At 44.1% G+C, this 13,382-nt stretch overlaps 1 protein-coding gene across 3 annotated transcripts in view; it reads left to right on the top strand.

Moving 5' to 3' along the window:
* LYPD1 (LY6/PLAUR domain containing 1) overlaps positions 1–13,382 on the top strand; it is an 81,428-nt gene that overhangs the window by 2,904 nt on the left and 65,142 nt on the right. For all 3 annotated transcript variants that reach the window (XM_064586437.1, XM_045868977.3, XM_045868978.3), the window contains exon 2: positions 37–174. In XM_064586437.1, the coding sequence (XP_064442507.1) occupies positions 37–174 (138 nt within the window). The remainder of the gene's footprint in view (positions 1–36; positions 175–13,382) is intronic.

Below are 13,382 nucleotides of genomic sequence, written 5' to 3'. Positions count from 1 at the left end.
GGCTGGATCTGACCCCGACTGCGTCTGTCCCCACAGGCTTTGCGCTGCAAATCCAGTGTTATCAGTGTGAAGAATTCCAGCTGAACAACGACTGCTCCTCCCCCGAGTTCATCGTGAATTGCACGGTCAATGTTCAAGACATGTGTCAGAAAGAAGTGATGGAGCAAAGTGCGGGTAAGAACCCGGTAGCCCCCACCCCTCTCCAGCCTCGGCCAGGGGTAGGAGTTGGGGGATGGGGGGGGCATTACATTACAGGAAAAGGGACGGACTTTGATTTAATGCACACACACTGGTTATCACAGATTTACAGTGCTGGCAAAATGAAGAGTTCCAAGTTACTTTAATCTCATTAGAGTTAATTACCAGGGCTTCTCCCCAAGGGACTCAGGAGGGGAAGTGCATTTAAAGTAGTGGCTCTCCTCTCTTTATTTACCCCCCTCACCTCCCTCTGCTAAAAGCTGATCAGGAGGCTGGAAAATATATGGATAACCAGCTCTGCTTGGGCAACTAGACAGTAGCCTGTGAGCAGTGTCAGCCTGAAATATGAAGCTAGTTGGAGTTCCCAGAGGTCAGAGCTTGAAAAATGTGTTTTGTCATAGAGCCACGCCATATTTCTTAGAAGAACACTACAGGATCTTTATTTAATTTCAGAGCTACTGCATCAAATTCCTGGCACAAATTGCCAAGATTGTTCAAAGGAATGTAGTTCCCAGCCCCACAAGCTTAGCTGCTGGCTGGCTGATGAGAGGTGCAGGGCTCTATGCAGAGAAGGGGGTCTTGGGAGAGCAAACCTCACTTACTCCAGCTGACCAGAGTCTTCTCCCTGACCTGGACCTCCCCAGCCCCTCCCAATAGTCTTACCAGAAGTCAGAGTCCCCTACAAGTGCACCTGAAACTTGGGGGGAATGGGTGGAACTCTAGCTTCAGGTCCAAGGTCAAACCCATCAAGGGAGACCTTGCCCTTTTCAGGATAATAAAAAAAGGGGCAATAGCATCATGTGGTGACTGATGTGGATTTAACCAAAGTGCTGCCCCCCCCCCCCCTTGAGTTTGCTGAACTGTGGGGCCCACAGAGCTTTTGGTTGAAGGGATTAAATCTGTGAAGTGATTCTCTTAATCCACTAGCAAATGAATGGCTCCAGTTTTCAAGGCAGCGTCTTGGAAAAGTAGTTTCTTGTCAGAGAGGGGCCTGGAAATGCCCTGTTGCCAAGCACAGGGATATTGGAGGAGCAGAGAGCCAGCTCATCACTGTGCCGTGACGCGGTGTGCTTGGGCAGTTTTAAAAGCTGTTCCTTATAGGTCATTAGGTGTGGTTTCTTTCCACCAAAATCGCTCTTTGGGGAAGTCTGAGACCTAATTGCTCTCAAGAATAACTTGTCCCAAGAAAAGCAGCATGCGTTGTTTTGTCATTTGTCCTGGGATTCGGGCTATTACAAGAGCCAAACAAAATTTAGTGACGATACTGTAGCTAAGATTGATAGCTATGATTTTGATGAGTTGTTTCTTTTTTCCTTGTGTTTCATTCCTGAGCATTTTACCTGAGCAAAAATTTGCCTTCTTACCAGAGGAACTGCTGTGATTTCAGTTGGAATCATTCTGAACTCTTCAGTGTTTTTTGTTTTTGTTTTCAAATATTTGCAGCTTTCTTCCAGGCGGTAGTTTAGAGCCAGAAAAAAAATAAGGATAAACTGTGGACACATTAGGAACTTCCTTGGGATCCTCTAGGCTACTGCTTATCTGGGTTTCATGTTTTATCAGCTGGGATATGGTTGAGACAAGGAGAGAAAAAGATATGAACCAAACTACAGCCAAATGAGGTGCCCTTTTTCAGAGAGATATTTCTTCCTCTCTAGAAGTATATGTAAGATAAAGACCACACACTCCATTTTCCAAGTGCTGTTTTTCCTCTTCCTTTATTCTCTCCTCCAAATAATGTTGTAAAAAAGGCAGAGCAGGCATTATAATGCTGATCCTATCTACGGGAACCTTTAGCACCCAGTCTCTAAGCGCCCGGCCTGAAGTTGCTCTTCATTGGATCAAGATGGGCACCTTCTCTCCAAACTAGGCTCCTCCAGCCATATGTCAGAGGCCAGAGGGTGGACAGTGGGTGAAATAATAAAGCAACCCCAATTGTGAAGTCTGAAAAACAGAAACAGTTGACGGACTCCAAGGAAAATTCTGTTAGAAGGGGAGGGACACACCTTCTAAGCCTGAATTCAGTAGAAGTCAGCCAAATGCACATTCCTGCGTCAAAAGAGCAATGTCTGGGGGGGTGCTACTCCCAAGGCACTTCCATTTTCATCCCCTTGCAGTGGTGAGACCAGTCAATGTAAGTGACTCTTAACCCCCTTCGTGCTGGCAGGGATGGGAGAGCCAAACTAAGATTTGACCTTGACATGACCACAGGTAGTGCAATCATCACAGTCCTAAGAGTGTGCATGCCCTGCGCAGCAGGTCCTTTCTTGGGTGCTCTCTGTGGAGCAGCTCATGAAATCTGGTAGTCTTCTTTTGCACCCCTTCTTCCCCCAGGCCTCAATCCCCCAGCATTTAATTCTGCAGGGTTAGTTTTTCCACTCTGGGGGGAAAAAAAAGTCACACCTGTTACATGCTACTATTAAGAACCAAAGTCAGAATTATTTTCATTGGATCAGTAACCGACTGTTCTGAGAAACTTAGTGCATTAGAGCTGAAAGGGCCCAGTGACTCAGAGTTAAGGTTGCAGATCAGAATCATCCTGGAAGTTTTGTTGAGATCCACATGCCTCCCCTCACCCTTGAAGAAGCAAGCCAGTTCACTAAGTCTGTGAAATACTCCGCATGGGTCCTTTTGAAGCTCCCCAAGTGACTCTGGGGCGCCCTGAGTCTGGACTGACTTGGGTTCTAGAGGAGGGAGACCAGGGCCAGAAAAGTTACACACCTGGTCCACATCCACCAGCTATTACCAAGAGGCACCCGCTTTCCTGAGCCAGCACCTTATATAGTAAAACCTGCCACCAGGTTTGCCTGAAAAGAGAATTCAGGCAGAGTGCTAAAGATTTAGATGGTCTTCATGTCCACCATATTCACCTTAAAGGCTTAGTGAACTGGGTGATTGGACAGGCCACAAAATGGATATTAAATGAATATGAGAACCAACCAGTAGGATTTTTGAAGCCTAGTGGTGTATGGACTGGCATTTTTCATAGGTCTAGGAAAAGCATGGTTTTAACAGACTAAGAGATTTTAATGAACCAAGCAAGTTTGACATTAAGCAGTGATGAAAGGCATTCTCTTTCCAAAAAAATACCAGCGATGCAATATGCTCAGGCCTTTAGTTAGTCCTTTTTGAATTAAGTCTGCAAACTCAGCTCTTATGAATTTTGAGGCAGGTACATTTAATTTTCAGTTGGGAAGTACATTTAAAATTAACCTTTACCTATTCCCCAGAGTGGCATTCCTATTAGGTGCGGAGATTATTTCCCGCTGCTCTTTTTTCCCTTGGTCATTTCTGGAGTAATAAGGCACTGGGCTGTGGGCGAAGGAAAGCCTCCTTTCACTGTACTTACTAATTGATATTTAAATGTTTGCATAACAAATGACTTGTTCTCACAAGTTCTGCTCTTAATGAGTTAGCTTCTACTTACCAGCGCCCTTGATAATGACATTTCTTTTGCTCTTATCACTGCACTCCGAAAAATATTTCAAATATTGATTCTCATTTCAGAATAGAAGTTCCCCCCATATGAATTTTTAAGCCAGGATATAAAGAATGTGAATTTGCATTTGTTTGACAGTGCAATCTTGTAATTAGAGTTTTTCCTCTTGACTAGATACAGTGAAAGGGGCATAATTTAATTTTTATAGACTAGCCAATTTCTGCCCTAAGTAAAATATAGCTCTGTCAGTGAGCAAAATGTTACAGGTTCTCCTAAACCTTATTTAAAAGTTAAATACAGTATATTGAGAGAAAGTTCATGGTCTGAATCAGTAACCTAATCGATCTCTTCACCCATCCTTTGCAACATGCATTAATCTATTTGTCTGTTTTGCAATACAAGAGTTACTGATTTATATGCCATGTTGCATCTACATTATAGCTGTATAAGTAATGGCTGTTTTCCTTTTGGATTAGTTAGTTGCCCATTAAGTTGGGCAGGGATGGTTCCATGCCTTGGAAAGGTTAATTTTATGCCTTATTTTCTCATGAGCTAAATAAGGGATAGCAAGTGAGGACCTGATGTCCCCAGAACAGTCAGTAATCCACTGTGAGGCTGTGGTTAGCTTCCCATTTGCACTATCTTTTCTTGTGTGTATGCACTGCTGAATTTCACCACAATTTAAAATAATAGGCTCTAGTTTGTCCTTGGGGTAGACTTGGCAGGAAGCAGGGTTAGTTCTGCTAATCAATATTATTATATCACAGTTCCTTTATACATGGATTCATTTATTTAAGGTGCACATATGCACGTGTGTGCACCCAGATACACACACAATGGCATATCTACATATGTGTGTATCTTTTTACATTTTTGCCTATATTCGTTTGCATGCACACCTATATGATTCATGTCCGAAAAATAAAAATGTTGAGTCTTCCTCCTTTACAGACATTCAGATCATAACTTACTTAATCTGTCTTATACCGTAGGCACAAAGACATTTTCTAACATTTTTTCCCAGAACAGTTTTGTTAAGAGCACCAGTAGTAGCTGATCATCTTCCATTGTCCCCCGTCTGCCCCATATCTTTTTTTCTCCTACCTCTTCTCTCCTGTCATCTCCTGGATCCCACCTGCAGTCCTTACTTTCTCACCCTCAAATCCATTTTGAATCAATCACACGAGCTACGGACTGTCCTCTAAGAACGAAGCGAAGAAACAAGTCCCAAACTAATCACTCTATTTGAATTTTGCTAAGGAGACCCCCACCGGTTGTAAAACTTTAAAATCAAAAAGATTCAGATGCCAAGAAAGATATCCTCAGATGTTAACACAGCCCTGCTCTAAAGGTTTCCGTGTCCAACTCAATCAAGCTATGAACTACACAGGAAAAGATTCCGTGCAGTGCATGTCAATATCACCACCTCCATTCCAGCAGGCCACTAAAAGAACACCTCTCTCTTCGGGGCGAGAGATTTTGCCACTTTGTTCAGTTGGTCCCCAAGAAGCATCCATCTTTTTCAGGTGGCAGGCAGAGCTGGCTGCTGAGGAAGTATTTGGAGAGTAAATCTCAAGTGTCATTAGTCCCTCGGACTCTCCAGTAAGTGAAGCATTTGTTTATGTTAACTTTCCCGCTGAACAAGCAGCCAATGTGGACCTCCCATCTCCGTAGATAAAATGTTTGAAGATTGATCCAGCACTCCCATAACACTAATTCCTCCCGCTGCAGTTTCATGAAAGCTTCCATCATTGGTGGTTTTCCTAATGAGTTTAAACAGAGAGGCTTCGAAGCTGGGGAGTTTTCCCAAGTGAAAAATGGAACAGAGTATGAAACCAAAACACACCATTTCCTTTGAACTTTGGAAAGGAAATCTTACCTTATATATTCCGGAAACAAAAAGGATCTGGATCTGCAGCCTGCTTCCTCCCTTTCTCCCTCTCTCTCCACCCTTGCTTGCTTCTTTCCTTCTTGCCTGCCTGCCGCCCTCTTTCTCTCTCTCCTCCTCCATCCCTCCCTCTCACCCTTTCTCCCCCACTTTCTTTTTTCTTTCAAACTTCTAGAATGATTGAATGACTTCGGTTCTAATGCCCAAATCTGGCAAAGGTTTATTAGCACGCTATGCAGAAAGACCCCAACCCCTGTTTTTAGTACTTGAGTGAGAAGGGCACTCAGCTCCACTGGAAGAGAGAGCACCCATGTTCCTGGCTCCCCGTGCTTGGTAACTTTAAAGAAGTTACTTAATGTCCCACGGGCTGAGCTTCCTTCCCCGCAAGATGTAGAAACAGGCTGTTTTCTTGTGAGACACAAGACAGTGAAAAATGCTGTCCGTATAACCACCTTTAGGAATCCTAAAAGGAGAAACCTGCCAGAATGCTCACCAGGAGTTGATTCATCTACTATCTGTACTCGCTTCTGAGGACCGGCCCAGGTGTCAGCCTAGGTTACTTCGCACACAATTTCCTCAGACTGAGAGAGTCCTTGAATGTAACCTTGAATTCCTTCCAGTAGGATTCTCATAATTAGCCTAAAAGGTTTACAGTGAGATAACATCCTAACTTGATAGTTGGTAAATCTGAGATGTAGAGAGGTTGAGCAATCTGCTTAAGACCACACAGCCACTGGGGACTGAAATTCAAGTCCTTTCCCTTCCCTAGAATTCTTTCCATTATTATAATGCCATTTTTTTTTGCATTCTTTAATAACAATTTTTGAGATATAATCTAGGTTCCATAAAATTCACCCTTTTAAAGTGTACAATTCAGTGGTTTTTAATATATTCAGAGTTGTAAGTATAGTCTAATTCCAGATATTTAATTCCAAAACATTTTCATCACCCCAAAAAGAAACCTTGGGCCCGTTAGCAGTCACTGATCTGGGCACCACTGATCTACTTTCTGTCTCTACGGATTTGCCTATTCTGGACATTTCATATAGATGGAACCATGGAATATGTGGTCTTTTGTGACTGGCTTCTTTTGCTTAGAGTAATATTTTTTAAAATTCATCCATTTCACATCTCATTTTGAGATGTCTTCCCTCCTGCTTATACAGGAGCCTGAAGGGAAAGCTCAGGTTTGGAAAATGCCTAAATTACGGAGGGGATGAGAATGGGGTGGGAATGGGGTGTGCTTGTGAACTTGAAACTCCATGGACTGATTGGCCAATTTACTGAACCGAACTAAAAAACCTGTGCCAAGAGCAAGACATTCCAGCGAGTGGTAGGGCAAAGGAGTGCCCGTTCATCAAGCATCGATGTGCTAAGCACGGGGCTGTCCATCCACTGCCATCCATTAAAGACTTAATCTGCTTCTCCAGGAGGGGATCTTAAATTGGTTGATGCTAACCACAAGAATCCTCAGGCACCTGGATGGGCTATTCCTACTGCCCAAAGCTCTTACTTCGATGCTAGCTGCCCGTCCCAACACCTGGCATCACTGATAGGCCAGGGGTCTCAGGAATCATGCACCTTGTGGGCTAGAAGAGATCTTAATTTATCATTTTACGGAGGAGAAGAAAGGAGTTTTCTTCCCTGAGGCCTTAAACATCTTGAGCAGTCCATTTCTCTTTCTTCCCTTGAGAAAGCTTGAGGGTAGAGCTGGTTGAGACTTATTCTGGGGAGGGATTTTGATGAAGGAGATGGGATTCTGGCATGATTAGGTCATCCACAACCAATACTCAGGGAACATGGGCAAGTCTGGCCTTCTTCTCCCCAACCAAATCACTTATTACAGCTTCCATCTAGGCAGAATTATGTACTCCTTTAAAAGTGGGAAATTTTTTTTCTGTTATTCCCTCAAAAACTAAGCTGGATTCTTCCTTACCCACAGTTTTCATTGTGGTGGAAGTGATGGTATTTTGGGGAGAGGAGAATCACTGGTTGAAGAACAATATCTTTCCTCCCCTGGGCATTCTACAAAAGACCCTGTCTATAATTTAGAAGCTTCAACCAAATCTGTGATGAATCAGCCAGCAAATAAACCAAAGATGACGACAGATGCCATGAATTCTTTCTATCTGAGGTAAAGTTTGGGTTGTGGCCACATTGTGATTCAGGAACTGTTTTCACAGGCCAGAGCCCCAGGGCATGTTCTCTTACTAATACTTTGCTCCCAATCTTCCGATTGCCTCCACCGCAGTACAAAGCAAAGCAGGAGATGAACTGAATTAAGTGCTTCAGATAAGGTGAAACCATAGAGAGCTTCTAATAAATTGCTTTTTTAAAGGAACGCATTTAAATAGAACAAAGCAGTGATGGTTCACAACGTTGAGGTCGAGCTTTATGACTTTGCAAACCATGAGAGAGGGATCCAGATGCAAAAGTGATGAAGTGTTGTATTATTTTAAGGAAGTTGTGATACTTGGTCCAGTGCATTTCATTTCTCACTGGACATGGACAATAGCTTTTTATGTTTTTCTATTTCTTGGACTTGTTGGCGGCAGCAGAGGCATGATTGGAGAACGTGCCAGAGGCGGGTTGCACCAGGCGCGTGGCGCTCGGCCCACTGTGGCCCATGCGTGCGGTGCTCGGCATGAATACGAATGTGCAGAGCAGTTTACAGTGCCTTCCGCCGGGGCTTCTTCAAAGAGCATCTGCGGAAGCAGGTGTATTCAGTGACACCGGGCTGTGGATTTTATGCACTGTTTTATTGCTTATGCAAAATCTAGCAAACCACTTGGGCCTCCTGTAACTTCAGAGAATCTGTTCAGAAATAACAAGAGGCTGGGCAGGTTGACTAGTTTTCCGCCCAGTGAAGACATCCAAACTGGGAGTGCAAAGAGATCCGGGCTTCAAAGCCAACCCAGATTCTTGGGAGAATTTCCACGGCCTTCCAAGGGAAAGGCAGCCGGTGGGTGGAGGAACACCTGGAGAGTGAAGAGTTCGCTAACTTTCTCTGAAAGGTCAAACAGCTTTCTACTTGCTGTTGGAAGGGATCAAAGAATGAAGCAAGGCAGAAGCAGATGTTTTACATAAGTAGATTAAGATCTAGAGAGACTCAACCAAGCCCTGTAGAAACTGGCACTGGGTGGAAAAGCCAGCCAGGGCTCCTGCTTATATGTGCCTGTGGAGAAGCATTTGAGACTCGACCTTCCTCGTGTAGGTGAAGACCGGAGATGACACAAGGATCTTCTGACAATTTTATCTCTGTTCAGCGTTCTGCAGCCAGCAGTTTGCCTGGTGCCAGAACCTTTCTGTGTTTTAAAGCATCTTTTCCTAATCCAATTGAACTACAGCTTTATGCTCTAGAGCCATTCATGGTTTTCATTTCTGGATACAGGGCTCCTGAAAGGACGCTGTGCTCATCAACTTCGTGTACTTCCCCCCACCTTCCTCCTCCTCCTGTCTCTCTCTCTCTCTCTCTCTCTCTCTCTCACACACACACACACACACACACACACACACTTAGACTCGCTCATGGGTATGCAGACACCCAATAATTATTTGCTGAATGAATGTACTTGAACAAATCAAGTTTCAAGCAAAACCAGATAAATTGACTGGCATTTAAGAAATATTAGACCAGAAATGAGGGAGCTTAAATCTCTAGCATAAGAAGAAAACTAGAGCAAAGGTAGGTTTAATATACCGTTTGCTTTTCAGTTAAACTAGAAAAAGCCAACTGATGCCTATTTGTCACAGTTGTCATTTAAGGAACAACTCTAAGGTGTAATACACCCCAGTTTTTCTAGTTTGTCAGCTCGCTTTCAAGGCCCATCTAGCTGTGCCCTGCACAGGAGTATACACCTCCGTCTATAACATCCAGCTAGCTTGGTAGTCCAGCCAGCAGGGGGCAGGATACCACCTAGCCAATCCTGTGTATGTTATTTGGAACTCGGTGCACCGCGGAGATCTGTCTTGGTTGTGAACTTCCTAAGGGAGAAAGTACCCCCCCTCCCGCACACAGTCACATGCCTGTACTCCCCCAGCAGACCTCTGCCCCCCACCTGCAGGCCTCTCTCACACAGAGAGTTCACTGAATGCTGAGAATGCAGCTTGAAATACAAATGGGTATGCTCCCCCAGAGAGAAGCCATCCAGAAGACTTTGAGCCAGGGGACATACTTCTAAACGAGTTAGTCTGGGAAAACTAGACCACAGAGGGAAGCAGGGTTATGGAAAAAAGACCATGTTTTTGCTCTCCTGCTGTCTCGCACTTACACTATTCCACTGAGCTCTAGGGCCGACTAATTATATTGTTGCCCCATTTATTGAATATCATTAATAGCCTTGTCGTGAAACCTGAGTGTCATTCTCAAAGAAGCTCTGGCTGGAACAGCTCCAGGCCTCAAGAAGCACTGAGCTTTCCCCCCCCCCCCCCATTAGTCTGTGGGGCACGCTTCAACAGGGAACAAGCAGCCATTGCTGCCCATAGATTCACGTGTACTCTTGCCTGCACTCCAGACCTCACCTTCTGGGTCCCTTAACAATGCTTTTGGTGGCAAGTAACAAGGACTGAAGCCATAAAGACATTTGTTGTTTACCCAACAAGGTAGCCCAGCCATAGTTGGTCCTGGGGTAGTTCCTACTGCTTAGTGATGCCATCAAAAGCCAGGTTCTCTCCATCTGCCTTCTCACTTCCTAAGCATGTTGGCTTTCTGCTCTAAGGCTTGTTGCTTCTTGGTCACAAGGTGGCTGCTGTGTTGAAGGTATAGGGAAGTATAGCATCAGGAGCTTTGATCTTCAGCTTTTCCTTTTAAGAAGAAAAAGTAAGCTCTCCCGAAGGACCCCAGGAGAATCCTGCTTATTTTCCATTGGTCAGAACGGGGTCTCAGGGCCACTACTTGCTGTAAGGAAGATGGCAGGGTAGGTTTTAGGTGGTCAACTGTAGTGTCTGCCAGATCACCTTTTGAGAAATCCATGCACAAAATCGGAAAATCCGCGCACAGTGCCTCTAGGAGCCCCTGGAGAAAGAACAGGGATAATTCCCTCTCCTCGACAGCACCTTCTCTTTTGCCAGAACTGAACACTGAAATGCACTGCCAAAGGACCTTCATCCTAAATCACTGTCACATCTTGGAAAGGGAAAGGAATGCATGCATACACGAGTGTGCTGAAGTTTAATTCAAGATGTCTGTGACGTTCCAGAATTTGGGTTCACGGAATGCTGAGGTGTGAGAGTATAGCTACATGTTAGTGCGAGGATATTTTCTACGGAAGAGAATGCCTTGTTCTGGCAACAGGTACAAGGGGCAGTTTGGGTTAAAGACTTAGACGTTCTTGGCTCATTCCATCTGGAGCCATTATGCCACCAGCGACGCTCTTTTTCCTTCATTTGGGTGCATTTTTGTGCAAGAAACTGATGATTCAAGTTTATGTCCTTCTATGTTAATCTTACCCTTTCAGAACAATAATCGGAAGGACTTCAAGGTTAAAAATGCAGGAGCACAGTTTCATAAATTATTGAAGGGCACTGTTAATACTGAGATAAGTCATGAATATCTAGTCCCTCAATCCCCCATGGCAAACAGGGGAACAAAGACACCAGCTGAGGGAAAGCAAGTGACTGCGCAGAAACCTTCCTGGCTCAGAAAGTTATAAACGAGCAGACAAGTCCAAATCTAATGTGAAGCCAAAGTAAAACTAACAATTGGCATCATACATTATGGGTTGGTTGCTTGCTTGCTATAATTAAGTTGGCATCAGTGGTTAACAGCCTTGAAAATTAAACTCAACAAAAAAACTGTTGAAAAGGGGAATCAAAGGCTTCTGAATAATGAAGTTAACACATCCCTGTTATAAGGAAGAAGAATGGTCTTGCGGCATCTTGTTTCATGTCTATTTTGTGGCAGCGATGGTGGTTTTAACAGACACGTTGATGTTCACCCTCGGGGGTCACTGCGGCGCCTTCCCGTTACTGTCACTTTGCGGTCCCCGCAGCACGGCTGGGACGGACGTGATGTCACTATGCGTGTGCAGTGTAGAACTTGGCACTTGCCTTGGTTTTGTTTTGGGGTTTTTTTTGTTTTGTTTGTTTGGCCTTTTGAAATAGGTTGTTTAGCATTCTTGTTTGCTTTCTGTGGCCATCTGTAGTGCAAATGGAGGGGTTTCTTTGGCTTTTTAAAATATTCACGTCCATGGCACAGGGGAAGCACTTAAGAGCCAGAACACAAAATTGTCCAGAAAAGAACTACCTTCTGGGTTTTCTTCTTTCTTTATGCTTGATAAACGGTGCCCATCATGGCAGCAATGAGCACAAATATAGATGAGCCTCTCCTTCCTGAGATGTTCCCATTAGAATGCAGACAGTGTCAAAATCCCTCACATGGTGTTCTTTAAGAGAAAAAAATATATACTTGGGAACAGATCGAAGATCTTTTTTCTCACAGTTTCTTTCAGAGCTCAGTGCAAATGCGTATAGTTCATTCCAATTACCCGTTTCCAAGCATTTTTCTTTGAGGAGTTGTTCCTTGTTCTGCATAGAATATTTATTGTGATGTAATCATAATTCTGGTGGTGTAAGTGTGGGTTATTTTTTGAGTAGGGGAAGATTAGTCTCACTCCCAGATGGGGATTCATACAGGTAGCAGTTTGCCGTAAAGGTTGACTTTAAAACTAAATTGTACAACGTGGGGTGAAAGTAATGGACTATTAAAGGCTCTATTTAGAAATGTCCATCTTTGTACCAGCGAAGAGAGCCGATGCAGAGGAAACTTTTGAAAAAGATCAATGCACAACCGGTCCGTAAAGAGGAAGGAACACATGCTTTATGCCTCCATTGAATTGCTGTTGGGGCAGAGGCTAAAGTGAGAAAACTAGGAAAAGAGCTTATTTTAAAAATATACTTAGAGCCAGGAGGTCATAACAGAAGTGGAGTCCCATACTCTTTGGGATGGCTCCAGTTTGCATGTGGATCTGTCTACGTGTATTTGGAGGTAGACTGGAGCATGATGTTCTACATCCTCTTTTTGTCCCAGTACAGCTCAACTCAACCAGCAAAAACAATGTTAAATAGTTATTGTTTATGATATTCAAAGTCCAGAGGCTACTTGGAATAGAGATTAGCTGGAAAATGCCTCCCGACTCCAGAATCATGGCTATAGAATTCAGTTCTAGGACACCGTGCAGACTGGAGCATATGGAACCTGGTGGGGTCTAGAGCATGCCCCATGGTTTATCAGCCTTTCTTCTTAGCCAGGTTCTGAGAAAATTGAGAAATTAAACAAGGAACAGGGCAAAAATGTACCACAGTAACTGAGAAAGATAAGCCGAAGGGAATATCTGTGGGGTGAGTGTCAAATGGGCTTCCAAATGAGCCGGTCTGTCCAGTCTGTAAAGGCTGAAGAGGGGAAGATTCTTGTCCTGATGAGCATGGCAGAACACCTATTTGCTTTAACCCATTCACTCCCAAGAAGGAAAAGAAGACAAATGGACAATGTGTGTCTCCTTTATTCTTCCCACATTTACCCATCAGGTATGTCCTTCCTTTGAGGATGAGGGAATAGAGGTCGAGAGAGGCCAGGAGTTACACTGAGTTCTCTTCATCTGGAAGGAAACAGATTGGCAAAAACATTCCCCTAGTAATCTTCCTTCAAGCCCACGGCCCCCGCCCCCCGCCCCCGAAAAATGGTCATTTCAGGATTCTCCAAGGTCGTTGAGGCGAGAGTGAAGTAGTTTGGGGCTCCATCTGTCACATACATATTGGTCATCAGCTTGGGCAATGGCCAAGTGTGTTTCACTGAAGTGTGTGTTTGCATAGTACATAACAAAATGATACGGGCTTGTCCCTCAATCATACTAACGTCTTCTT

Source organism: Mirounga angustirostris, unplaced genomic scaffold (assembly GCF_029215605.1).
Source record: "Mirounga angustirostris isolate CCGP_5_RB_7025 unplaced genomic scaffold, mMirAng1.0.hap1 SCAF_3, whole genome shotgun sequence".
NCBI lineage: Eukaryota > Metazoa > Chordata > Mammalia > Carnivora > Phocidae > Mirounga > Mirounga angustirostris.
Note: the sequence above shows the minus strand (reverse complement) of the source record. Positions and strands in the feature narration are given on the sequence as shown.